Here is a 27,058-nt window from a genome sequence, read left to right as displayed (position 1 = left end):
AGGAACTGGAACACGGGGGACATGTCACAGGCGGAGGCAGAAGCGCCTTGGGAGAAAGGCAGGCAGTGGTTTTCTGGGGAGGGTGCGGGCAGTCACTTGGATTGTAAACTGGCGTGGGAAGAAGGGAAGTGACTCAAAGACAGGCTTTTGCGCTTGTTAGCGGCGAGCCAGGGAGGAGGAGGAAAGGACTTGCTCTGGGTGACCATCTCCAGGCATTTGGTCTGTGTGTATAGAATAGACGGTGGTCAGGCATCAGGCATCAATGGGGGATGTGTGCGTGCACGAGGGGGATAGTACAGGAATGTCATCAGAGAGGAAAATGTTCGGAGGGCTCTGCGAGCTCGCGGCTGTGGCTGCTGATGTCTGGAGGTTCACGCCAGGACAGAACAGCCGGGAGAGTGAGCACCTGAGAAGGGCTGAGAGGAGCGGGCATGGCGATGGCCGGCCAGTGGACGTTAGTTAGATAAATATTTCCCAGTGAGAGCCGAATTGGAAGATGAAACAAAGCGCGGTCTTTATTATTGTTGGTTCGTGTGTGGCTTGAGACCCAGTGTCAGGTTCCCTTTAAGGTCATTGCCTTCCAAGGGGCCTTCCTGGCAGGACGCCGCAGCTGACCTCATTCCAGCCCTTGAGCTGGGTTTTCTAGGGACGAGTTTAGTGTTCCTCCTTCGCGTTTCCGACCACACAGCATAAACGATCATGATGTCTGGCCTCCCAGCTACACCCTCCCCAGGTCTGTTCTAGAATATTCTTGAGTAATGAGCTTCCAGTATTGGATCAAACAGTCTTAAGTGTGAGAACTCTGCTCTTTCCAAGACGACCCAGTTGGGAAACCATTTGAACATGGTTTCCCTGGGTTGAGTGAAACCTGGCTTTCTGATTTTTCTGACTATGTTGGTCCTGGTTTTGTCCTTTGGATTTGCACAAATGGAGTCCCTCTCCACATAACAGCCCCTTGGATACCGGGAGGGAAATCCTAGCACCTGTCACTGTTACCACGGAGTGCTCATCGCGGCTGGGCATGGCGCTGGGAACTTACACACTTCCTCCTGGCGGCAACCTGCTCATGTATTAGCCCCATTTCACAGACCGACTGGGCCAGTTCCCTAAACCTCAGCCAGTGGCCTTTGCACACTCCTTCCTGGAGAGGCCTGGACCCGTCTGTCCTGTTGGGCGTGGCTCCGTTTTGCACACCTGGACCTGCGGGGTTTTGTCCAGGTGCAGGCTCTCCGGCTGTCTCACCCTTACGTTGCCTCTTACTCATTTGGCCTTTGGAACTCAAAATATATCGGAACAGTTTCTTTGTATGATACCAGCTAGATTTTAAAAATAACAATAAAGGACCACACCCAGTTCCTGCCCTAAAAAGTGTCAGGACAATGAGGCATTCATTGAAAAAGAAACTTGGATGCTGAGGTTCTCTCTCTCTCTCTCTCTCTCTCTCTCTCTCTCTCTCTCCCTCCCCCCCCCCCATCACTGTATATGCCATTTGTCTGATCGCCTTATACTGTTTGTGTTGAACTGCTGTTTAAATCTACGCTGTTAACTTTAAGAGTGTGCGCTGACCACAACAGGCATGAGAGCATCCTTTTGTATCATGTGGTTTTGTGCAGCGGTTGAGGCATAAGGGGGCCGTTGGATGGGGAGTGTCTCCTGCCGTTGCTTGCTTTGGCATTTGAAGAAGGGACGCCGGTTCTGAGGTCCAGGAAGCTGGGCCCCATCGGTGCGTCACACCTGTGACCTCCGGAAGGCGCCCAGTGGGGGGGCTGCACCACAGCACATGCCTGAAGGGGAGTGTGAGGTGAAGTCAGCGGACCCTTCATTGTAGGGAACACCTGACCCCCTGGATGCATCTCGGAGACTGAGCCGATCTGCATCAGTTGGGTGGTTTTTCCAGTCGGCCTCTAGCTAGTGTAGGCAGAGGGGTCCAGAGGACAGACACCCGAGAAGAGACGATGCTTGTTGGGGACCAGCTTTGGTATTCTGCCGTGGGGTGCAGCGAGGATTTTACCACGGGGCCGCAGGTGACTCGGGCGTGACTCAGCGCCCTGAGAGGAGGCCCACAGTGGACCGAAACGACCGGGCTCTGTTGTGTGCAGTGGACGAGGAGCTGGCCGGTTAGGAGCTCGGAGGCATATTTGCTTTTTTGTCACTTAAAGGAAAAGTGCTTCATTGTGGCTGGTGTTCAGAGGGAAGAACAATCGTCGGTGTCCTTTAAAGGGCACGAGAGGCCATTGGTGGCACAGTGCCGTCTCTAGGTTGCCTGGCTACTTTCAGAAAACAGACTCGCTATCCCGCGTGGGCGCGCTCGGACTTGCCGTTTGAAGAGGAGCGGTTCCGAAGGTGATCTGCGGGTTTCCTTCCAGACCCCGTTCCACCGGGAAAATCCTGGTCCCTTCTGGGCCAGAGGAGATCCTAGGCATCGCGACCCTCGTCTTCTCCTCCACAGTCGGGGAGCTGACCGGGGCACACTGGGTGCTTTTGGGTCTGAGGCTCTGTGGGCCGTGGGTGGCTGGATGAGACGGGACACGCTGCATTCGTTCTGGGTCCCTGGGCTCTCAGTGGACCATTCATGGCCGTGGCTCCCCGCGCTTCCTCTCCGGCCTCCTCGTCTCACTGTTAGGGATCTGGAATGAATAGGAAGCCTGGATTTTGAGCACCGATGCCTCACTCCTTTCAGAGGGCTCCTCACCTGGGAAAGCCGCCAGTGGATCGAATGTTCATTTCCTGAAACTTCATCCACACCTGTAACTGGGGAGCTGGCTCAGAGGCCCCCCCCCACCCCCATCGCGGTCGCCGCAGGGAGCAGAGCCACCGGAGGGGTGAGAACGCCCGCTCAGCCGGACTCTGTTCTAATTAATCTCAGGAAGGTGACGAGTTTAGTCCAGCTTAGACTAGAGGGGTGTGGAGTTTACTGAGCGGATGTCGTTTTAGAAGGCTTTTGCTTCACGGGGCAGAGGCAGGGAAGGTATATGAATATGTGATAATCGCGCCGTTTAAAGGCTTAAATGTCATATGTACCCTAAATGCGGATCCCTCCCCCTGTGTATAGAACAGTTCTCTTGTCTCTTACCTGGAAAGCTGTTGACTTCTTTTTAATCGTACAAAAGCCTCAGCGCTATCAACGTGACCTGGTTCTTAGGTTTTATCCTGACATGAAGAGTAAATAGACAATCTGGTGCATTTGGGGGGACCTAGTCAACGAGGTTTCCCAAGATTAAAAAACCACCCTCCTGTTTTATTCAGAGCATGCTGTTGTTGTTAGATTCATGAGTCAGATGGCAATTCTGCTCAGGAGACAGCAGGCTCTGTTCCTCCTCCCCCCTGTGTTTTCAGAGCTGGTGGGTTTCATGGCCGTAGCTTACCAGAGGCAAATTGCGAATGCCATGCTGAGCGCTCCCCCCCCCCCCCCCAACTGGCTGCTCAACATTTATCAGCCTTACAATCGCTTTTATTTAAAACAGAAATGTATGTAGCACTTACTGTGTGCCAGGCACTGAGAGCGTCACTAGCATCAACTCATCTCATTCCCCGACGACCCTGGAGTGGGCGTTACTGTACCTCCTTTTGCAGATGGGGAAACTGAGGCAAAGAAGCATTAACTGACTTGTCCCAGTCACAGCCTGTGGAAGACCGAGCTGGGTCAGGACCCAGAAGCTGGCCCCAGAGGCCCTGGTCTTACCCACGTGCCTGCTGCCGCTGAGCGCCTACTGCGTGCCAGGCACGGTGCAGATGGAGCACCTCCGGACCTGGTCCCAGCCTTGAAGCCCAGAGTTTTCTCACTGGGACACGGTCTGTGTCCCCATGATGGCAAAGGCCATTCCTCGAAGCATTCTTTGGTCGTTGCCAGAAAGCAGGGAGGGCGGGTGAAAGCCCTCATTTGCCCCCAGGAGGGCGAGTGAGGTCAGAGGGGCTTTCCCACAGAGCTTTCTGTGTTGAAGGTCTTTCTAGCGATTACTGTGAGCGCCTCACAGACAGCAGACAAGTGACCCAGAGCTTCCTTTTCGTTAAAAACCACCCAGAAGATGACTTGTGAATTTCCTCTCAGGATTTAGGCTAGGGTGGGTGTGGATGTGTTTCACAGATTTTTTTTTACATGTGTGTTTATTAAGAAATGGAAGATTCCCTACGGCTTAGTTAAGAAGCCAGGTGTGGCCTCTACTCGGCACTACGTTCTAGGCCACCTGCTCCGGTGTGGGCTGCTTCCTCGTGCCGCTGGGCGCTCTCTCTCTGCAGGTGCGAGCCAGGTCGCGTCGGATAGATGGATGCCCACTGTCACTCGGTGCCCGGCACTGCCCGGTGACTGTGTCCACTCGGCCTGAGGTTTAGAGAGATTTACTTTTGGCCCAGGGAGTGGACCTGCCAGGAGTTGACTCCAGGTGTGTGCCCACCTGTCGCCTCTGCTGCACTTGAGGCCAAGCCTCCTTGTGTGTTTCAGTCCCTGGATTGTCCTGTGGGTGGGGGCCGCCTCGCCGGCTGGCCTCCTGGCTGGCGGGAGCTGCAGCCCCGGGCTCCTGCAGTGGCAGCTGTGGGGAGGACTCGGCGGCCTGTTCTGGAGAGAGGTAGCTCTCACTTGGACAGTTTTCTAGTTCTTTCTCAACTGATCTTCTGGAAACTGACTGGTATGGAAAGATCACAGTCTTGTCATCCTTTCTTCTAGGTCATCTTGAACGTCCCAAATACCTCCCGTTACCTGATGCTGCTGACGGAGCCAGGATGGCGTTAAACTCAGTAAGTGGTGGACTGCCGCGTGCCTGCGCTTTTCCTGGCTCCCTCGTTCCTTCTGGTAGTTCCCCGGGGTGGAGGTGGGGGGGGGGGGGCGGGAGGAAGGGAGGGAGGTCAGCACATTAAGAGCTGTTTGTCGGGACTGTGTGTGCTCCGTGGAGGTTGGTCACGGCCTTCTATACATCACAGGTGAGCGGGAGGCAGGGCGTGGCCACACAGCAGCTGCTCAGAGGAGAGTCCCGAAGCTGTTGGGTGGGTGTGGGGAGAGGAGGGTTCTCACCTTGGCCTCTTCTCGTCCTGCCCTAAGGGTGGGAGTGGGGCAGGACAGGGGTGGTGTGGGTACAGATGGGGGCAGGATGGTGCTAAGAGGGGTAAGATGGGCCAGCAGATGGTCGTTTAGCCTCGCTCCTGATACACTGGGACAGGTCCTCACTGACGGGGGCGCTGTGCTGGCTCTCTCTCTCCCTGGAACCCCCCACTGGAGGCAGATGCACTTCCCTCATTCGCCATCGTATCTCACAGGTTCGTCTTCTTCCTGGGATAACTCTTAAGTGAAGAGTTGTGGTTACGAACAGTTTTCTAGGTCCTGTATCTAGAAAATAGACCCGTTGCTCCCCCGCCCTTAGTTGCTACTGGTGTATATATTACTGGTCCATTTTAAATTCCAAGTCCGCGGCACTGGAATCTGCCAGGACGGACGCCCGTGCTTGCTGCAGCCTTTCCTGGTGGACGGCATGTTCTCAGATGCTTCCGATAGGGCCGGACACGCGTGCCGCTTGTTTTGCCTCTGGCGGCAGATTACATCTCGTTTTCTCTCTCTGACTGCTGCTTGGTTTAGACTTATACTCTTTAGACTTTAGAAGGGGAGCATTGGTGAGTTATTAAGGGAAGGTGGACTCTGGGAGCCTGCATTTGGCTCACTTCTTCATAATCACATGTCCCCGAAGGCTCCGTTTAAAATTCCAAGCGTTGAGTTGCCTCTGCTCAGAGTACGGGTCCTCTCTGAGATCACAATCAACAAGACCTGAGCGGAGAAATTAACCAGGGGAAGAAAGGTTGCCTGGGAACCTCCCAGCCAGCAGGTGACTGAAGGTGCTGACATGGTGAGGGTCTGAGGGTCGAAGGCTGCTTGGGAGGGGTGTGTGGCGGGGGCGGGGGGGGGGGTGTCTTGAAGGGTAGACCTGGAGAGGCAATTTTTAAAAAATATATTTTTATTGATTTCAGAGAGGAAGGGAGAGGGAGAGAAACATCAATGATGAGAGAGAATCATTGATTGGCTGCCCGGCTGGGCCTGGAGAGGCAATTTTTAAGTAGAAAGAGAAGAAGGGCTTTCTAAGAACACACACCAGCCCGAGGCTGCAGCTGAGAGTAAAATTCGATGGCTGGGGCCGTACCTTCCACTTTTGGACCCAGAAAGTCCACAGACTCTCCACAAAATGCGTGCGCTGCGTAAGGAAGGTTTTATTTAGGCAGAACTGCTAAGCAGCCCCCAATTGTAAACCAGGTACAGGACCTTTAATAAGAGATGGTGAGTACACGTGATATACTTTTATAAGAGAAGAGGAGATACAAAAGGAATTTGCAAGTACCGTGCATAGGTAAATTTGGTAACCTCTCACTCACGTGTCACTCTGTAAAATGGGTCTATTCATAATTCTGGTATCGCTAGTTGATAACTTCGTACCCCATTCTCACGGTATTGACTCATTCCCAGACTTCCACACTTTTTCTTAAAAAGGGAATGTGTGAAGTGGGTGAAGGGGGTCAAAAAAGTACGAACTTCCAGTTAGAAGGTAAAAAGTCCCAGGGATGGAATGTGCAGCACGGTGACTGTAGTGACAATACTGTACTGCACATTTGAAAGCTCTTAAAAAAATACATCTCAAAAGTTCTCATAAGAAAAAAAATTTTTAACCATGTATGGTGATGGAAGTTAACTAGACTTATTGTGGCAATCATTTTCACAATTTGTACAAATATCAAATTATTATGTTGTACCCCTGAAACTAATATAATATTACATGTCAATTATCTATACTAATAAAAGGGTAATGTGCTAAGTAGACCGGGTCGACCGGATGTCCAACTTCCTTCCGGACAAAGCCACGGCGGCGGGGGCTGAGGCAGAGGCGGTTAGGGGTGATTAGGCCGGCAGGGGGGCAGTTAGGGAGGGACCAGGCCAGCAGGGGGGCAGTTAGGGAGGGACCAGGCCAGCAGGGGGGCAGTTAGGGGGCGACCAGGGCAGCAAGGAACCAGTTAGGGGGCAACCAGGCCAGCAGGGGGCCAGTTAGGGGCAATCAGGCAGGCAGGCAGGCGAGCAGGTAGTAGTCAGCGGTCCCAATTGTGAGAGGGATATCAGACTGTCAGTTCAGGCGGGATGGGGCCTAAACCAGCATTCGGACATCCCTCGAGGGGGTCCCAGATTGGAGAGGGTGCAGGCCGGGGTAAGGGACCAACCCCCCGCCCCCCCCCCCCCCCGCATGAATTTTGTGCATCGGGCCTCTCGTACCTCAATAAGGAAATGAATATTAATTGAAAACTTGGTTAGCCTTTCTCCTAGGTAAGTTTGGCTTTTGGTATAATTAGGGTCATTAGGGTTGCATATTATTCATCTTCTTTTTTATTGTTTAGGGATTACCACCAGGTGTTGGGCCTTACTATGAAAACCATGGGTACCAGCCTGAAAACCTGTACCCACCACGGCCCTCTGTGGACCCCAGTGCATACGTGGTGTATCCAGCTCCCTACTACCCGCCCACGGTGCCCCAGTACGCCCCCAGGGTTCTGACGAACACCTCGACACCTGCTGTCCGCACGCAGCCCAAGTCGCCATCGAGGACACTGTGCACCTCAAGTAGGAACCTGTTTTCCATTTATTTCCTATACTGGAACCAAGTTTGGGGTCGGCCTTCTCTAGTGGGCTCTCCACTCCCATCAGCTCTGTGGCCAACTCTCTCCGCTTGGGGCTGGGCTGTATAACATGCCTTTCCTCTCACCCTTCGCCCTGCCCTTCCCGGTGTCAGCTGTCAGCTGCCAGGTGTCACCTTCTGCCCTGGGGCCTCTCGGAGTACAAGGGCCATTCTTGGACTCAATGTATCTGCTTGCTTTACCACAGTGGTTCTCAACCTTCCTAATGCCACAACCCTTTAGTACAGTTCCTCATGTTGTGGTGACCCCCAACCATAAAATTATTTTCGTTGATACTTCATAACTGTAATGTTGCTACTGTTATGAATCGTCATGTAAATATCTGATATGCAGGGTGTATTTTCATTGTGACAAATTGAACATAATTAAAGCATAGTGATTAATCACAAAATCAATATGTACTTATATATGTGTTTTCTGATGGTCTTAGGCAACCCCTGTGAAAGGGTCATTCGACCCCCAAAGAGGTCGCGACCCACAGGTTGAGAACCGCTGCTTTAGCAATAGCCATCGCCGTCGGTGGTATTTCCCGCTGAAGCACAATGTGTACACATCCGACAGTAGATTTTGGAGAATGAGGGTCAACAGGCCTGTGGTGGAAACCCTCGACACCAGAAACAGTAGGGCTGAATCAACAATAGACTAAGTGGATGAGGATGAAGGTAAAGGGACAGTAAGTTATGATTAAACTCAACAACAGATGCAGGGGCAAACCAGCACTCTGGACGGAGCGGACACTGATTCCAAAGCACTTGCCCAGCAAAGGTAACACCAGGGGAGCCGCTGCCCGCATGCTCCTCCCGAGAGCTGGGCAGATCGCCCGCCACCCACTCGAGAGGTCAGGCCTCCCCAATTTAATATTCCCTAACTCGCCAGGCAAGCTGTGTTTTTCTTAGATAAAGTGACACACATGGAAGTCGCCCAAGGGAAAAGATTATCCTTGGCCAATGGGTAGGACTGGCTGTTTGGAATTTCCCCAGGGAGAGCGGCCTCTTTCACGCCGCTCTGCCTGCCCAAGACCTCTGCCTGCCCAAGACGTAATCCCTGTCAGCTAAGGTGGCAGGGTGGCACTTGGCGCTCCCGGACCGGTGACCTTGACCTCACCTGGGAGCCTGTTAAAGCTGCACAGTCAGGCCTCCCTCTCCCCATCTGCATCAGGATCTGGGTGGTTACCAGGCCCCCCAGGTGAGCCTCAGCCTGTCACAGTTCACAGGTTGAGAGCAGACTGTGGAATTTGCAGAATGCTTTAACAAAACAAAGGCCAGAGGCGTGGCTTTGAGCCCTAGTCCCCATCTCTGGGCTCCAGAGCTGGACTTGCCCGGCGGACCCCAGAAGCACTGATGTGTACCTCTGGGTGCACCAGGTCTCCCCACCCCGCGCCCTCCCCAGCCTGGTGTCCTCCTGAATAAACCAAGGGGGTCGGAGGGTCTGTTTAAATGTGTCCTGCTCACCCTCCCCTCCACCTCTCCGCCTTTCTCCAACAAAAGCTCCCTGTAGGAAGTCGGGGTGGGGGTGGGCGTGTGGCCCTGTCCACCCCACTTGTGGCTTACGCTCTGACCCACAGTGGCACGTCAGTTCGTTTTGACTAGAGAACATTGGTTTCCTTTTCCACAGTCTTTTGTTTTTTAAATATGTTCTATTGATTTCAGAGAGGCAGAAACATCAGTGATGAGAGAGAATCATTGATCGGCTGCCTCCTCCTGTGAAAAAAGCTCCTAGGTTTATGGAATTTCTAGTCCTGGCGGGGATGCGGGGGGTGGGGGGGGGAGAAGAGGGGTGGTGGGCAGAGAGGGGTGCCTTGGCAGGGCCAGACCAAATGATTTCGAGGGTCTTATACGGCCCGTGGGCAGACGTTCCCCGCCCCTGCTTCCCATCATGGCTTTCTGCTCTAGCATGACGTTTAGTGCTATGGAACAATGAAGACCTCCCAGGATATGCGTTTGAAAGTCACATTTTTAAGTGCATGAGGAATTATTTTTGGATATGTGATATTATACGGGTAATGGATCAAGTCTGAGAGCGTGACTTCAAAAAGCCTCCGCAATGAATTGTGCGCGTGTTTCTTTTTCTCAGAGACGAAGAAAGTGCTGTGCATCACCGTGGCCCTGGTGGCCGTGCTTGCCGGGGCAGTGGCGGCCGCTCTCCTGCTCTGGAAGTTCAGTAAGTGGGGAGCAGCCCCTGATGCCGGAGAGGGCGTGATTGAGGCCAGGCGCTGGGTGCTCGGCTGGCGCTGGGGCTGGGCGTTGGGTGCTGGGGCTGGTGTTGGGGCTAGTGTTGGTGCTGGGTGCTGGGGTTGGCACTGGGTGCATGGCTGGGGCTGGTGGTGGGGCTGGTATTGGTGCTGGGGGCTGGTACTGGGTGCTGGGGCTCGTTTTGGGGCTAGTGTTGGTGCTGGGTGCTGGGGTTGGCACTGGGTGCATGGCTGGGGCTGGTGCTGAGGCTGGTATTGGTGCTAGGTGCTGGCGCTGGGGGCTGTGGCTGTCCCTGGGTGCTGGGGGCTGGGGGCTGGCACTGGGTGCATGGCTGGGCTTGGTGCTGAGGCTGGTATTGGTGCTGGCGCTGGGGGCTGTGGCTGGCCCTGGGTGCTGGGGGCTGGGGGCTGGCACTGGGTGCATGGCTGGGGTTGGTGCTGAGGCTGGTATTGGTGCTGGGGGCTGGGGGCTGGCACTGGGGGCTGGGGACTGGGGCTGGCCCTGGGGGCTGGGGGCTGGGGCTGGCCCTGGGTGCTAGGGGCTGGGGCTGGCCCTGGGTGCTGGGGGCTGGGGCTGGCACTGGGTGCTGGGGGCTGGGGCTGGCCCTGGGTGCTGGGGGCTGTGGCTGGCCCTGGGTGCTGGGGGCTGGGGGCTGGCACTGGGTGCATGGCTGGGGTTGGTGCTGAGGCTGGTATTGGTGCTGGGGGCTGGGGGCTAGCACTGGGGGCTGGGGACTGGGGCTGGCCCTGGGGGCTGGGGGCTGGGGCTGGCCCTGGGTGCTGGGGGCTGGGGCTGGCCCTGGGTGCTGGGGGCTGGGGCTGGCCCTGGGTGCTGGGGGCTGGAGGCTGGCCCTGGGTGCTGGGGGCTGGGGCTGGCCCTGGGGGCTGGGGGCTGGGGCTGGCCCTGGGGGCTGGGGGCTGGGGCTGGCCCTGGGTGTTCGGCTGGCGCTGGGTGCTGAGCATTCGTGGCCCTGCTCTCTGGTCCGGAGCTCCCTCCCTCGGCCCTTCCTGAGTGTCCCTCTTACATAGCGAGCTGCTTCTCTCTGCTTCCGTTTAGCCGTGACGGTGCACGAATAACCACTCTTGGAAGCAGGCAGCCTCCTGGCCTGGGTTGCGTGCTTCCTCCTAATCTGAGGGTGGTCACAGCCCGTGCCGTTTCCGAGGTGTTGACATTCCACGTTTACCCAGTGGTTTGGGGCACTGGGTGCCACCTGGCACTCTGAGCGCAGGCTCCCCGCCTTGGGGCCCCACCTGGTGCCCTGTGACATGGCGGTGGCCGCAGGCCAGCCTGCCCTCCTCCTGTTGCCAGGCCTTTCCCAGCAGCTGAGGGCCCATGGGAGTCACCTGTTGGGCAGAGAGGGCATGGAGCCTGCCGGAATCCAAGTCCGGGAGCCATTCCTCTGGCCCTGAGAGGAGCATGACTAGGGGCTCTGCCTTGCTGGCCTGCAGCCCAGTTTCCTTTTCTTTTTTTAAGGATTTAAAAAAAAATTTTTTTTAATTTTTATCCATTGATTTGAGAGAGAAAAGAAATATCAGTGTGTTGTTCCACTCATTGATGCCTTCACTGGTTGCTTCCTGTATGTGCCCTGACTGGGGATCGAACCTGCAGCCTTGGCTTAGCGGGACGACTCTCACCTCCTGAGCATCCGGCCTGGCTGCAGCCCCGTTTTCTTTGCTATGTTGCAGCTAGGACACAGCCCCTCCTTAAATGAAGGGGGACGGGTGCTTCCCCTTTGTTGCGTGGGGGGATGACACGCTGTGGTGGGCGAGGGGCAGCTTCCTTGGTTCCTGAGCCTGACGGTGTCGCCCTCCCATCTCTCTGCAAGCGGAGAGCAGGTGCACGGTGTCGGGGATGGAGTGTGGCTCCTCGGGGACCTGTGTCAGCGCCTCCCTCTGGTGTGACGGGATCCTGCACTGTCCCAGCGGGGAGGACGAGAACCAGTGCGGTGAGTGGGAAGCTGCACGTGGCCAGGGGCTGGGCGCCGGGGTCCACCGTGTCCGGGGTCCACTGTGGCCAGGGCATGATGGTGCAGGGCATGTCCACTCCATCGTGAGTCCCTGCCTGGAGCCTTGGGTTAACCCCGATTTTCAGATGAGGAGACAGGCTCAGAGCGGGTGTGCTCCTCACTCGGCATCACACAGCGGCGGGAGGGACATGACAGGCCAGTCCCCGTGACAGGACATGCCCACTCCCATCTGCCACAGACGTCCCACATGGCAGTAACAGTGAGCAGCCGTGTACAATGTGAAGTTGAGCGCACACTGAGTTTTTGTGGCTGTGAGAGGGCGAGTGACGCTTGGGTACTGGAGTGGGGCTAATGTCACTGGTACCCAACCCTGAGTAAAGGCTGGTCCTCTGAGCTGGGAACGCTTTGTGCAGTGCATGCCGGGAGGGAAAGACTGGGCATCGTGGTCGTCCTCCTGCCCCTGTGGCTCCCTCAGCAAGCTTCCCTTCCTGCTCGTCCCCACTTCCATGTAGACACACCATGTATGTACACATACACACACATGCCTGGGCCCCGGGCTGGCCTCAGCCGCCGCATGTCACCTGTGTCTGCAGGCGAAGGCCTTTTCTCTGCCAGGAGCTCCCGGTCAGCAAGTGGCTCACGCACGCTTCAGACTTGGGCCAGAGCGCCTGCCTCTGTGTTAGCGATGGTGTTTGTCACCGTTTCTTACAGAAAGTGGGGCGTTTGTGAGGCTGAGTGGAGGGTGGTGAAGATTCCGGGTAGAATGGCTTTTGGTATTTCCCATGTGCATGTGCGAGACAGACTCGTGTTACCTGGACAGTCTCTTCCTCGCTCTCCTTTAACATGTAAGTTGTATGTACTTAAATACCTGCAGAGTTAATACATTCAAGTGGATCAGAATTCAGGAAGTCCCAAAGGAGAGATGTCATCCCCCCAACTCTGCTCACACACACACTCATACACCAACTTACACACCACACACAATCTCATGTATGCACACCACTATACAAACATACATGCATACACACACTCTCTCACATAGACATACCACATAGACACACTCTCATGTACACATGTATCAAATACACACACGCACATGCACACACTCTCATGTAGACGCGCCATGTATGTACACATACACACATGCCTGTGCACCAGCCTTGCCTCGTTTTTCAGGTGCAACTAATATGAGTTTCTTGCTTCTTCTTCAGGAGAGATTTTGCATAAACAAGCACATATTGTTTGCATGTTAATGCCATTTCCCCGTGGTTGCCATCCAGCCGGCACGCAGCCTGGAATCGGGACTCGAGTCCCTGCGCGTGGCCGCGCCCTCCGTCCCAGTCTCCTCCTGGGGACAGTTAGTTCTGCCACCACTTGTTGTCACACACATGCGCCAAGCACGTGAGCACCTCGAGGACCGTTTCCTGCTGGGTCGGAGTGTTGTGCGTGTATAATTTCTAGGTCCCCCTCAATGTGGTTGTGCTATTATCTAGTTTTCATATCAGTGATTCACATTTAACAATGTAGACGGACGCGACGTGCGTGGTCTGTACTCGAGCAGGACACGCATGCGATGCGCTTTGAGCCCGTCCTCCCCGGGGAGGAGGGAATTTTCCTCGGGACGCACGGCTCCGGACGCGGAGACCACCCGCCGCTCATGGAGAACGAGCAGCGTGTGGCGCTTTTTCCCACGTTGGCTCACATCCCACGTCCGCTGCTGTGCTTTCTGTGAGCTTCACCCTAGCGAGGGGAACGGGAGAGCCGTCGAGGTGCCGCAGCCACCATGCTGGCTGCACGCCTGAGAGCAGCGAAGTGGGCAGGCGAAGTGTTCTCACCGCCACAGGAAGCAGGAAACTCGGGCCGCGGTGCTGGAGACGCTCATCACCTTGATTGCGGCCTTTCTTTCACATGCACACACACATATGTCGGAACAACATAAATATACACACTCTGTATGTGTCCGTGCTGCCTCAGTAAAGCTGAAACAGGTCACCATCCTGAAAACACACTGCTGGCGACCGGCTGGGTGGGCTCCCGGGTGCGCCCCGTCCTCTTTCCGAGTTAGCCCTTGAGCGCAGATGGTTGGAAGGGAAAATAAATCCCCGCATCACCCACAAGTCAAGACGGACTGTCTCCCTCACTTTCAACCATGTCAGTGTCAGTTTTACTTTAATTTTGAAAGTAGTTTGATTCTGGTTACCTTCTGAACACTGGTAGACTTTATTTTTGGAGCAGTGTTAGGTGTACAGAAATCACGCAGGGAGTACAGGGTCCCATCCCCCTCAGAGTTGTCCCGGTCTGTGACGTCCTGCGTTAGGGTGGTACGTGCATTACAATTGATGAGCCAATACCCATGCGTCATTATTAACTGCAGTCCTGAGATCACAGTCGGGTTTGCTCTCAATACTGTGGACAAGTGTGTAATGTATTTGCATTTGGGCATTGGGTTTGGACAAATGAATAATGATGTGTCTCCATTTTTGAAGTGTCGTACCAGTAATTTCACTGCCCTAGACTTCCTCTCTGCCCCACCTGCTCATCCCTCCCTCCCCCAGCACCAGGCAACCCCAGGTCTTTTCACTGTCTCCATGGCTTTGCCTTTTCCAGAATGTCCTATAGTTGGGATCATACATTACGTGGCCTTTTCAGATCGGCTTCTGTCCCTTAGTAACACGCATTGAGGTTGCCTCCGTGTCTTTTCATGGCTCGATAGCTCATTTCTTTTTAGCTCTGAATCATCTCCCGTTGTCTGGGTGCAGTACAGGTTGCTTATCCACGCACCTAACATGTGGCACCTGGAACCACTCATCACGGAAACATTGGGAAGTAATCAAACCGAGGCTGGAATTTCACGGAGGAATAATCTCAGTCAGCGTGTCCAGTGAGTCAGGGGCACAGATGGGAGGCGAGAGTGAGGCCTGAGAATAGTGGGCCCCTCATTTTACACTTTGGGCTCACAGACACCCCCCAGAACACATCCCCTCAGAACACAGAGTGTGGTTTTACATGGCATCGCCACCCGACTTCTCTCCACACAAGATGTTCTCGGAATTCTTTTTTTTTTTTTTTCAAATATATTTCTTTATTGATTTCAGAGAGGAAGGGAGAGGGAGAGAGAGATAGAAACATCAATGATGAGAGAGAATCACTGATCTGTTGCCTCCTGCACCACCCTCCCCCTCCTCCCTACTGGGGATCAAGCCGCAACCCGGGTATGTGCCCTGACCGGGAATCGAACCCGGACCCTTCAGTCCGCAGGCTGACACTCTATCCACGAAGCCAGATTGGCTAGGGCTGGTCTCAGAATTCTGAGTTGTGCTCCCTTCTAGGGAGAGAGAGAAAAGAATGGAACTGGGGGTGGCTCACGCTGTATTTATAAAGTTTTGTCTGTAAACAAAAGAGCTGCAGTTTTGGCAAAACGTGGATGGATTTAGGGGCAGAGCCTTGCACCAGGAACTGGGCACATCCCTGGGTGCTCTGCCCGGGCCCAGGGTTTGGGCCAGAGATGGTCACGTGCTGCTCAAAGTGATGGTTGAAAGAGCAACTCTCAAAAGTAGTTGTATTGCGATCTAATTCACAGACCATAGCCTTCACCCTTTAAAGCGAACCATCCAGCGGTTTCACGTACTCAGAGATGCACAGCCATCCATCGCCGCATCCATCGAGGGGTGTGTCTGTCACTTCAGAAGCAAGCCTCATCCCTTACCCCTTCCCCACCCCCGAAGCCCTTTGCAGCCTCTAATCTCCCTCCGGGCCTTGCTGATTTCCCCTGGACGTTTCCTAGACATGGATCCAGACGGTGTGTGGCCTGGCGTCTGGCTTCTGTCAGTCAGTGGTGACAGCGCTCATGCTGTCCGTGTGTCCGTGCGTCCTTCCTTTGGTGGCCGAGGACCCTCTATGGTGCCTCCATCTGCTGACGGACACTTGGGTTGTCCCCCCTCTGCTGTTGGGAACAGTGCCCCCAGGGAACGTCTGTGCACAAGGTTTTGTCTGAGTCCCTGTTCTCAGTTCTTTTGGGTAAAGAGCACTTCTTAGCAGGAAAAGGAGACGGCAGATCTCGTGTGTGGTCGGCGCCTGGGGGAGAGAGATCTGCCGCCTCGAGTCTCCGCGTCCGGGGGAGGGTGGGGCCCATGCGCAATTGGGACGATGGTCTGAGACTCATGGGCCTCTCTCCTCTGCAGTGCGTCTCTACGGACCCAACTTCATCCTGCAGGTGTACTCGTCCCAGAGGAAGTCCTGGCATCCCGTGTGCCGAGACGACTGGAGCGAGAGCTACGGGAGGGCAGCGTGCCAGGACATGGGCTACAGGTGAGTTCAGGGCCCCTGGCTTCGCGGCTGGAGCTGGGCACCATGGTGACAGAGACAGGCAGAAACTTCAGAAAGACCAGTGGTTCTCGCTGCCCTTCCCTGGGCGTGCCAGCCCACGAACACCACCTACCAAACACCACCTGCCATGTCTCCTTCCCAGGGCTGCTTTGGGAAATCAGCAGGTGGCTCTGCAGCCCCCCCCCCACAGCACCCCTGCTCTCCCCCACCCCCACGTCTGTCTCCGGCCACCCAGCCCTGCCTTGACCTCTATCCACTTCTGGTTACTCAGGACCATCCTGAGCTGAGGTCACCAGGGCCCAGGATGTTGACAGAGGGCCACCTTGGTGGGGGGCTGGGGTCAGGGTGCCTGTGGAGGGCTGGACGGGGAAGGTCAGCAGGAACAGACCCTGCACAACTTTCACGGCATTCACAGGAGGCAGTGAAGGCCACTGAATGTGGGAGCACTGATCATCAGACATATACAAGAGAATTCCTTCCTGCACGCGGCCACAGGGAAGGAGGGAGAGGAGAGGGGGTGTCACCGCCCAGAGCGTCCCAGCCAGGGCTCCCAGAGCACCCCTGGGATACCAGGGCAGCCCCCCGCCCCCACGAGGCAAGGCCGTGTGATTTGGTTACCACCGCCCCTTGCTTGGGGTGTCCCTGTGTGGCTTCTCTGCAATTACAGGGTGTTCTCTATGTGCCAAGTTTCAAAATGAACCACCACTTGATAGAAACATTGGCAGCTTAGCTCATGAAGTGCCTGAATGCCACCCCACTGCAGGGTGGAAGGGCATAGCAAAGCCCCGTCACAGCCAGCGCCTGAATTTGTTTCTAACTGGGGCATTTTACCGTCCGTCAGTTTGTTAGGCCGCATGTGCGTACACACCCCCTTCTCGTTTCCTTGGCCTAACCCAGTGGTCGGCAAACTGCGGCTCGCAAGCCACATGCGGCTCTTTGTCCCCTTGAGTGTGGCTCTTCCACAAAATACCGACTTCTGTGCATGGGCCACGAAGTTTCAATCGCACTGTACGTGCAAGCCCAAATGTGGTATTTTGTGGAAGAGCCACACTCAAGGGGCCAAAGAGCCGCATGTGGCTTGCGAGCCGCAGTGTGCCGACCACTGGCCTAACCCAACTAGATTAGAATCACCACCGGTGGGGGACTTGGCCCGACCCTCAGGGTTATCGGGTCCAAAGATGCCTATAACAGTCCCTTGTCCGTGTTTGTGATGCTGTTCTCCAGCCTGCTAAGGCGTCCCTCTTCATCTCAATTTCATGCAAGGGGAGTGTTAGCACAGGGTTTGTAATCGCTTGCGACTTAACCATCATTTTGAATGGATGTTCTCTCTTTTTCAGGAATAGTTTTTATTCCAGCCAAGGAATAGTGGATGACAGCGGGGCCACCAGCTTCCTGAAGCTGAACATCAGTGCCGGCAGCACCGACCTCTATAAAAAGCTCTACCACAGGTATGTGGCGGCTGCCGCTCCCCTTTGAGACATTCATAATGAGAGCCAATGGCAGGGACGTCATGGCAACGCCGGCCGGGGCTGACTTTTCTGAGCTGCGGCTGCGGGTTCGGCCGGTTCTCACTGCCAGGAGCATGGGCTCTGGGCAGGACCACTGCCCCGAGCAGCCCTGGGTCCGTTCCGGGGAAGGTTTGTGTGCCATCTCGTGGTGCCCTGTGCCCTCTGCGCTATTAGATGACATTGCTAAACGGGGAGTCCGCACTCGTGTCTTCACTGTCTGGATATTAGAGCTGAGCCTACTGTGCGGTCAGGGGAGGTCTCTGGAAACGAAGAGAGCGCCTTGGGTCCCTGCAGGGTGACCACCTCTGCTTGCCTGCACTTGGCTGGTTTTAGCACTGACGTCCTGCTTCCAGGATCCCCGCCGCCCCAGGCAGCAGGGTGGTTGGTCCCGGCCCCAAACCCACGGTCACAGGATGCGCTGGGAGGGCCGGGAGGCAGCAGCTCAGTTCAGCCATCATTTCCTGGACCTCCAGGCTGACTTGCAGTCCTGGGTGGGTCACAGTGTGCCCTGTGGGTGGTAATGAACCCAAACGCCAGGTCACATGATCCCCAGGTCACATGATCGACGGCTTAGCTGGTTAGGAAGGTGGGGAGGGGTGGGCTGAGCTACGTGATTGGTTTTGCGTGTATTTAAGATGTTGACAGTCTCCCTAGCCTGTCATTGTCTGAATGCTCTTTAATGTGAGACACAGTGTCCTTTGTGCACGAGCCTCCCCCAGCTGCCAGGTCCCGGTCCCTCCCCCCAGGTGTCAGCCAGCCGCCACCTCCCGCAGGCCAGGTGCTGCTGGAGGGAAGGATGGATAATCATGCCGTCCCTCCTTCCCGTGAGTGGGAGGCCGGAAGCTGGTTTGCATTCCTGGTGGCCGACTTCCTCTCGAGCCTGGCTGTCCCTGGGAAGGTGACAGGGTGCGCCCAGGAGGCGGGCTGTGCCCGGCCAGGTGTGCCCATCAAAACAGCGGGGCTGCGGTCTGCCCGCCAGGGAAGCCAAACACAGCTGCCTGGGCCCTTTGTACCTGCTGAGTGCTGCCTTGTCCCCCTGGGTGACCGCGGATGGGGCTGAGCAGGGGCGGAAGCGGCCACCTCGCCTCTGTGAGCCTTGGGAGCTCAGGCGGGCCGCGGCCTTGGCGGGGAGAGAGAAGGCATTGGCCTGGCTCGTGGCGTCTCTACGTGGCAGGGGTGGGGAGACTTCCCTTTTGCTCTCAGAAGCTGCCCTTTGTTATTATGGACGATAACAGACCCCAGGAGCTCACTAAACCCCATGCATACTACACCCCAGGAGCTCAGGGACTGGAAGTAACCGCATAGGATGGTCGGGAATGAAAACTTCCTAACCACAAGTGAGCCATGGCGATAGTCACGTCCTAGGCCGGTATTCTTCTTTAACAAAGGCCAGTCTTTGCCTTCACTGCGCCTGTCTGTTGTCTTTTTTTGCATCTACAATAACATAAATGATAACATACCTTTGGAATATCAACGTAATTTCCTCCCCTTCCCCCCTCAAAGCACAATCAGAGTGGAAACCATGATCCCCTCATTGTTATTATCATGTTAATTGCTAACTGTAAACTGTCCTGTATCCACCTCTGTAGAAGAAGCATGCATTTATCATTTCACTTTTTATCCAATCCCAGAGGTTTCCTTGCTTTGCTTTCTCCTGCCTCCCTAATTTATCACCAGTGGATTTCATGTGACCCACTTATATCTCCTCCTTTGGTTGTAATATATAAAATAAGCCAAATCCATTGTGATTTTGCTTCCCAGCAATTGTCGCCAGTTTGGCTCAAATGAACTCATAAAAAAATTCGTACAGGTTTGGGCATTTCTTACATTGTTGGTCTTACATCTGAGCCGCTGGTGGGGCCCGTCAGCGTGGCCGCAGAGAGCCCAGAGGCTGATGACTGCACAGCCGGGTTCCCCTGGAGAATCAACCTCACGGTTCTTAGAAAACACTTTTTCGTGGGAATGTGCTTCTCGGCATTGCCAGTGCCCCTCAGCCAGGACCGCCGGGACACGCCGTGGTCCTTGGAACGTGGGTCGTGTGGGCAGGAGGGTGTTGCAAACGGCTTACAGGATTTGGGCTTGTGGTGTGTCGTTTGGGGGAAGAGTCAAAGAAGAAGGGATTGGCTCTGGATTGGATGCTGGCAGGAGTCGAGGGTGATTCTTGGATTGGCATCTCAGCACTTTTTTCCTAGCAGGTGGGTGGCATGAAGCCCGGCTACCCCAGGGTTGGCATGGAAGCTGCCGTCACTCACAGTAGAGGGTCCCTGGTTGGGACCAGGCCCGCGGTCTGCTCTGGCAGGACTGTGCGGTGGGCTTCTGTGTGCTGTCCTTCACGAGCAGTGGGCTGGCCCGGTGTTGGTCTCTGTAGCTGTTTGTGTGTAGTGGACCGTGGCCAGCTCTGAATGCCCAGATGTTGAGGCCACTTCTCTCCTCCTCAGCATATTCAGGGGAACATTCGATATACACCAGGATGCATCGGCAAACCTCGAATGTTTGCCTCCCAAAGCAGTAACTCTTTTTTTTTTCCCTTCTGCTCCCGGACGAATAATCGCTTGAATTGTTGTCTGTGTGACAAATGTGAAGAAGCAGTCATAGGAAACCAAAGTTTACAAATGGCTCCCTTGAAAAAGTAGAGGCTGATTTAAAATCCCAGAATAAACATAATGGCCGATGTTGTTGCAAAGCCCTCAAAGCCATCCTCTGAGTTGGTGCTGTCATTAGCCCATTCTGCAGATGGGGAAACTGAGGCACAGAGGTTACGTAACTTGCCAAGCTGGGGTTTGACCCACTCTCGGTGTCTGCTCTTCACCACTGTCCTCTAACTGGATTTACTTTCCTGATTCAAGCCTTCAGTCATGGATCCCTCTACGTCTGGGGAGGCAGGGGAGTGAGAACGTTGGAAAACACTCTTAAGTATTTTGAGAGTCAAATGACTCATCCGTTGTGACCACAGAGGTCAAAAGTGCAGATGAGAAATCGCCTTGCCCACTCAGTACACTCATCTGTCTGTCTTTCTTCTTTTGTAGTGATGTCTGTTCTTCAAAAACAGTGGTTTCTCTACGCTGTATAGGTAAGTGAGCCTGGGTGTTCCTGTTTGGTCCTGTATTTTCGGACACAGATCCCGTGTCTGGGAAGGTGGAGAGAGAAGGGGGCCCCTCTGGACCACCCCGAGGTGGAGCTGGAGGCCTGAGGCTGCTGTGTTTGCGTTACTTCTGCTTGCAAACCCCTTAGCAGCAGGGAAGGCTCTGCCCTGCGCTCCGCTCGGGGACGCCTGTCCTGTTCCTTTACGGGCGCTCGGTCCTGAAGCTCAGCTTCTCTGATCGAAGGGGCGAGACTAGCAGATGCTCCCAGTGGTCCTGGCAGTAGCTTCCCAGCCCACTGGGCTCAAGCTCCTTTGGGTACCAAGGGAGCCAGGTGCCCGCCCCGCCCTCCGGCCCCGCCAGCACCGGGTGGGCAGGTGACCAGCACACAGGCGGATCCCTCCTTCACTTTGTTCCATGATCTTGGGCCTCTGAGCATCCAATCCCTCCAGGACTCGGGAGATCCAGGGCCTTTGTCACCCAGGACCCACGCTGTGTGTCTGGAATCACAGTGGCAAAGGGGTGCTTGGAGGGGGTGGGGGATCTCAGGGTGACTGGCATGGCCCCCACCCCTCCAACCTAAGAGACCAGGCCATGTTCTCCAAAAGTCAGACCCCAAACAACCTGGAATGAGAGGTGGGAATAGTTGTCCACCAGCCTGGCGGGGCCTGGGGGACGGGCGCGGTCCGGGCGCACGCTGCACGGGTGGGTATCGGGGTGCAGGATGGCCCGGGTCCTGCTCACTGGCCTGCTCTGTTGTGCTTGTCGCTTCCAGAGTGTGGGGTCAACTCGAAGATGGGCCGCCAGAGTCGGATCGTGGGCGGATCGAGTGCTGCCCCGGGGGACTGGCCCTGGCAGGTCAGCCTGCACGTCCAGGGCGTCCACGTCTGTGGAGGCTCCATTATCACCCCCGAGTGGATCGTGACGGCCGCCCACTGCGTGGAAGAGTATGTTCACGGGGAAGCAGCTCCTGGGTTGGGAGGTGGCTCTGTGGCCCCGTGACCTTGAGCGACAGGTTTTGACCTCTTCGAGCTCCAGTTTCCTAGTGTATAAGTGGGGCTCTAATGGCGCCCCCTCGGTCCCTGGGAGGGTCAGATGAGCCACTGCACGTGATGCCTCGGCCACACCCATCCCTCAGCAAGCGTGCATCGGGCGTCCACTGAAGGCAGGATTCTGGGAGCAAGGATGCAGGGTCGGACTGGGGCGTCACTGCCTTTCCTGCCCTCAAGGGAGCTCTGGTCTCTGGACGATCGTCCTGAGAGAGGTCACACTCAGACACACTCGGGGATCGCACACGGCCCTGCTGGAAGGTTCCCTGTGGCCTCAGGTAGGCTCCCTTGGCCACAGCGCTGCCCACACAGCCAGCTGGGAGGGGCAAGGGGAAGGCATAATTTATAGCGTTAGCTTTTGTGGAAGATACTGTCCCCCCCACCCCCTTTTTTTCCTTAAACATAGAGTTGTTGTTGTTTTTTTTAATATATTTGTACTGCTTTCAGAGAGAAAGGGAGAGGGAGAGAGAAACATCAATGTTTAGAGAGAACCATTGATCAGCTGCCTCCTGCACGCCTCCTACTGGGGATCAAGCCCGCAACCTGGACATGTGTTCTTGCCTGGAATCAAAACTGGGACCCTTCAGTCCGCAGGACAATGCTCTGTCCACTAAGCCACACCGGCTAGAGCTTAAACATAAGAGTTTTTGCTCCTATGTTGGTTTTGGAGGAAAACTCACTCATCAGAGCTGTTTTTCTGGTTTAGCCTGAGGCTGGGCCGGGCCTGGCCTGGCTGTGTGGCCTCAGGCGGGGCCGTCAAGGTGTCTACACATGACAGGTGTGTGGGCTGCTGCCAGGGCTGTGGTGGCAGCAGATATGTGACACGGCACCAGAGTTAAGTTAGGGTTTTTCAAAATGCTGACACGCCGAGCTCAAAAGGTTCGCCATCGCTGCTAGATAAAGGTGAGGGCTGGAGACCTAGAGGCTATTCGGCACTACACATTCATAAAGCACCTACTGAGTGTCAGGAAATCCCTAGCACATCAAGATAGGTAAGACCCGCTCCTGCCAGAAACGAAGTTTAAAACCTCAGAGAGGCAGGCAGGTCCAAGAAACAGTGTTCTCGGAATTGTGGGGCTCCGTGGGCTGCTGCCGGGGCCCACGGGGCACAGGGCTCAGCCAGGAGGCAGAGCAGGGGCTAGAAGGCGGGAAGGTGTGCAGGTGAGGCCGGGCCGAGGCGGGGACTGGGGAGGCCTGACTCCTGCTGGCCAGTCTCGCTGGCTTTGGTGGTCCTGTCACCCCCGGGGACGCTGGGCTCCAGCGTCTGACTTCTGCTCATCCAACGAGTGTTTCGCGTCTGCGGCTCTGAGACGCTGAGCGGTGTTCACCTTTGCCCCCCAGGCCTCTGAACAATCCCCGGTACTGGATGGCCTTTGCGGGAATCCTGAGACAGTCCGCCATGTTCTACGGAAACGCGTACCGCGTGGGCAAGGTGATTTCTCATCCGCACTATGATTCCAAGACCAAGAACAACGACATCGCTCTTATGAAGCTGCAGACGCCGCTGACTTTTAACGGTACACACCTCTGTCCGCGGGGCGCGGGTGCGTGAGCCGTGCTGGCCACAGCTGAAGGAGCGGCTCGCTGGGCATAAAACCTGGGCTGGGAGCCCTGGGAGGCAGGGGCGGCGGGCGGAGGGGTGGCTGGCAGGAATGTGCTCAGCAGAAGCCAGATCACCTGGAAACGTGCCCGTGCGTGTTGAGGGAAGCAGTGACCACCACACTTTCCTCCACGTAGGGGGGCAGTTTAACCAACACGGGAGAGTGTGGCATGTTGGCATGGGGGGCTGGCAGGCTCTTTGGGGGGCGTCTGTGCACTGTGGGGCCCCTGCCCCTAGATGCCGGGAGCTGCCTCAGTTGTGCAGGCAAAGGTTGTCAGACACTCCTTGGGGGCAGCGTCACCGCCAGGGAGGCCAACTGGTCTCTGGCTTGTAAAGATGCTTTAGTTTTCCACGTTATTCTGGAAAGAAAACACTTTAATAACAACTTAAAACGATATGAAAACAAACCAACATGCATCCCCTGCACTTCTTAGTTGGGCCCCGATCTAGTCCATCCAAGGGTCCAGAGCCCTCTAGCGCCCCCTCTTTCCCACTCTCCCCACCCCCGGGGCAGAAGACGCAAAACCACGCCCCTGCCCTCCAGGTGCTTACATTCCAGTCAGGAAACAACCCAGGTGGAGGCGGGTCCAGCACGCCCCCAGGAGCTAGAAGTGCCCGCCAGCCTCCTGGCCACTGGCCACTGCCACCGGTCTGTCTGTCTTTCTTACCGTCTGTCACTGGAGACACTGTGTGTTTTTCATTTCTGTTTCTGGAAGACTTCGTTTGAAGAAAAGTTAATTGTGTGTGTTTTGAAGCAGAGCTAGCCAATTGTTCCATTTGTAAGTCGCACAGTTTCCGGAGGCGAGCGTCCTGCCTTTTGGAAGGAGGGCGCCGGCAGGGGCAGAAGGCGGGGTGCCAGGACCCGCTGGCACCCGGGCTTTCCTCGGGCAGGATGGCCCAGCGCAGGCACACGGGGAAGGTCCAGCGGAAGGCCACCGCCTTCGTCAGAACAGACGAACTCACGGTGCTTTTTCTTCTCGAAACAGACAAAGTGAAGCCGGTGTGTCTGCCCAACCCCGGCCTGATGCTGGAGCCGAGACAGGCCTGCTGGATCTCCGGGTGGGGGGCCACCTACGAGAAAGGTGAGGCTCCTGGGCACGGAGTCTGCAGTCCCGTGAGCACGGCCCTGGGTTTGCAAGGGGGAGGCCCGATCCTGGGTCTACTCCGGCGGGATGGGTGACAGGGGGCAGTTCACGCAGGCTTTGTGCCTCAGTTTGACGAGTGTATGGAAGGAGGGTGTGGGATGAAGAAAAGCGGGTTTGTTTACGGAGGGAGACAGGAGCTCCTGGCTGGTGGGGTCGTTGGAGAAGAGGGAGCAATGACTGGGGCAAGGTGAGCCCGCAGAACCCAGTCGCTGAGTGATGACGAGGGCGATTCTGGAACCTGGGGGGGCAGGGGGAGGAGAGTTGACTGGCTCCAGGGGCAGGAAGTCTTCCCCCTGAAACCCAAACCTAGAGCTGCACTAAGCGCAGACCCGCCAGCTGCAGGGGTGACCCAGGTTCCCCGGGAGACGGCTTAGGAGGGAGGAGGGAGGGGCGGGGCAGGGCCACCTGTCTGTCCGCAGTGGCCTGTCTCCCTCCCGTGGGAGCCACGGGCTGCACTGATGGCGCGATGACCTGGTCTGTCTCAGGGAAAACGTCGGACATGCTGAACGCCGCGATGGTGCCCCTCATCGAGCCCGGGCAGTGTAACGGCAGATACGTCTACAACAACCTGGTCACGCCCACCATGGTCTGCGCCGGGTACCTGCAGGGCAGCGTGGATTCCTGCCAGGTGTTTGCCGCTTTCTGCTCTTGCCTACCCCACTGAGTCCATGAGCCCCTTCTCCCCGCTGAGAGGGAAGGTTCCATGTCCCTGGGATACAGGGCTTTATATTAGCTAAGTGTCCATGGAGCAGAAACAAGTATTGGACTGTTTTAAAATACAGACACCAATTGACTTAGTAACTCTTAGCGCATCTACTAGTAGACTAAAATTCATCGCTGGCAGAGTCTCTCTTGGGGATTCTATTACTCTTACCTACTGGAGGAGAGATGACACCCGCACACCCACTGGGACCCCCACCCTCTGTGCAAGGTCATGGCGCGTGCGGTTGTGGCTTGACGTCGCTCTGTTGCGTGCTTGTCCCCCAGGGCGACAGTGGCGGCCCTCTGGTCACGTTGAAAAGCAGCATCTGGTGGCTGATTGGGGACACGAGCTGGGGGTCCGGCTGCGCCAAGGCGAACAGGCCAGGAGTGTACGGCAACGTGACGGTGTTTACAGACTGGATCTATCGACAAATGAAGGTGATTTCCCTGTCCTGGCTCAGAGCTCGGACACGTCACAGCCCAGGTGTCTATGAGCCGTGGTCCTGCTGCCGGGAGCTGAGGGCTGTCCCCCCTTCCTGCCCCCCCAACCCCCCACCCCCGGTGTCCACCCATCACTGCTGGGGGCCTCGCTTGCACGCCGCCCAGTGGGCGAGGATGAAGCAGCCGGGCTCAGCGTGGCAGGGCTGACGTCACACAGGCTGTGCTCTGCTGACCACAGTCCGGCTCAGCTGGCTCCACCCAGACTTCGGTGCGGGCAGAGAGCACAGGGACGCAAATTAGCCAGTGGAGTCGGGACGGTGCCCTGTCCTTTTCTGGGCCGAGTGCACCCCGGGCAGGTCCCAAAGTCGAGGGTGGGGGAGCAGCTGGGGCTCTCTGGTGCACACAGAGGCGGTGAAGGCGGGAGGTCCTGGGGGCTCCCTGCCATCCTGCCCTCTGGACTCCGGGCCTGACCACGCTGCCCAGCGGGAACCTCTCCCCTGGCGCTGCCTGGATCCTGGGCGAGAGCCAGGTCCCTCTCCATCCCGGTCCCCGGCCAGGGCTGGGCTGCTGGTGAGAGAAGTCTTTTCACTTTGTGTCCCCCCAAGTCTCCAGTCTGGGGAGGGGGGCAGGACACGAGGGCATTGTCTGACGTGGCCCCCAATAAAACCAGAGGACCTCAAACCTTCTAGTGGCCACAGCGGCTGGCCAGGCCGCACCCGGCAGAGGGCCGAGTGCTGGAACGGGCACCCGGATGTCCTGTAGGGGGCTGCCCGGTGGAGGGAAGCGGGTGGGGCTCGGCGGGGAGCCTGGCCCGGGGGGGGTGGGGTGGGGGGGGACAGTCTGCCGGGTCTGTGAGAGAGCAAACTGCATGGATGTTCAGGACATGGCCAGGGCCCAGCACCAGAGCATCAGGCGGAAGGCGGGGTGCAGGAGAGGCCACGGGCAGGGAGCCAAGCGGTTGAACACTGATGTCTCTCAGAGGCCGTGTGGAGCGAGATCTCCCAGCCCAGGCCTGTGTCCCGGCCCTGCTCCCCTCTCCCTCCAGGCCCGGGCACACGTGGTCCTCAGCCCAGCTGCCCGCCACCACGGTCAGCCTCACCCCTTGACCTTCGTGCCGTGGGGAAACCACGTTCCTTTGTCCTCGGAGGCTTGCTCAGCTGGTGTGCAAGTGCCTTGTCAACCTAGAGAGAAAAGAAGTTTTCTACCCGCGTTTATCTTAAGGAAGTAACATCCTTTCTTCTCCCTGTGAACAGGCAAACAGCTGATCCGCCCGGCCTCGCCCCCAACACCGTCACCAAGAAAACGGAGGGGCTGGTCTTTCGTTCCCCGTGCCTGGTGTATTTTAGAGATGATCCAGAGGTCCTTTCGTTTTGATTAAATCATGAGCTTGTCTGTC

The 27,058-nt window shown here is 56.3% G+C and overlaps 1 protein-coding gene across 2 annotated transcripts in view; it reads left to right on the top strand.

Moving 5' to 3' along the window:
* The window catches only part of TMPRSS2 (transmembrane serine protease 2), a 30,432-nt gene extending 3,374 nt beyond the window's left edge, over nt 1–27,058 (top strand). For both annotated transcript variants that reach the window (XM_059686505.1, XM_059686504.1), the window contains exons 2-14: nt 4,661–4,731; nt 7,357–7,579; nt 9,727–9,813; nt 11,671–11,790; nt 15,993–16,119; nt 17,475–17,585; nt 20,672–20,715; nt 21,501–21,672; nt 23,116–23,291; nt 24,361–24,456; nt 25,005–25,147; nt 25,507–25,659; nt 26,916–27,058. In XM_059686505.1, coding sequence (XP_059542488.1) covers nt 4,717–4,731; nt 7,357–7,579; nt 9,727–9,813; nt 11,671–11,790; nt 15,993–16,119; nt 17,475–17,585; nt 20,672–20,715; nt 21,501–21,672; nt 23,116–23,291; nt 24,361–24,456; nt 25,005–25,147; nt 25,507–25,659; nt 26,916–26,927 — 1,479 coding nt within the window. In that variant the 5' untranslated portion in view covers nt 4,661–4,716 and the 3' untranslated portion in view covers nt 26,928–27,058. The remainder of the gene's footprint in view (nt 1–4,660; nt 4,732–7,356; nt 7,580–9,726; nt 9,814–11,670; nt 11,791–15,992; nt 16,120–17,474; nt 17,586–20,671; nt 20,716–21,500; nt 21,673–23,115; nt 23,292–24,360; nt 24,457–25,004; nt 25,148–25,506; nt 25,660–26,915) is intronic.

This window comes from Myotis daubentonii, chromosome 3 (genome assembly GCF_963259705.1).
Source record: "Myotis daubentonii chromosome 3, mMyoDau2.1, whole genome shotgun sequence".
Lineage (NCBI taxonomy): Eukaryota > Metazoa > Chordata > Mammalia > Chiroptera > Vespertilionidae > Myotis > Myotis daubentonii.
This window is presented reverse-complemented; position numbering and strand designations above follow the sequence as displayed.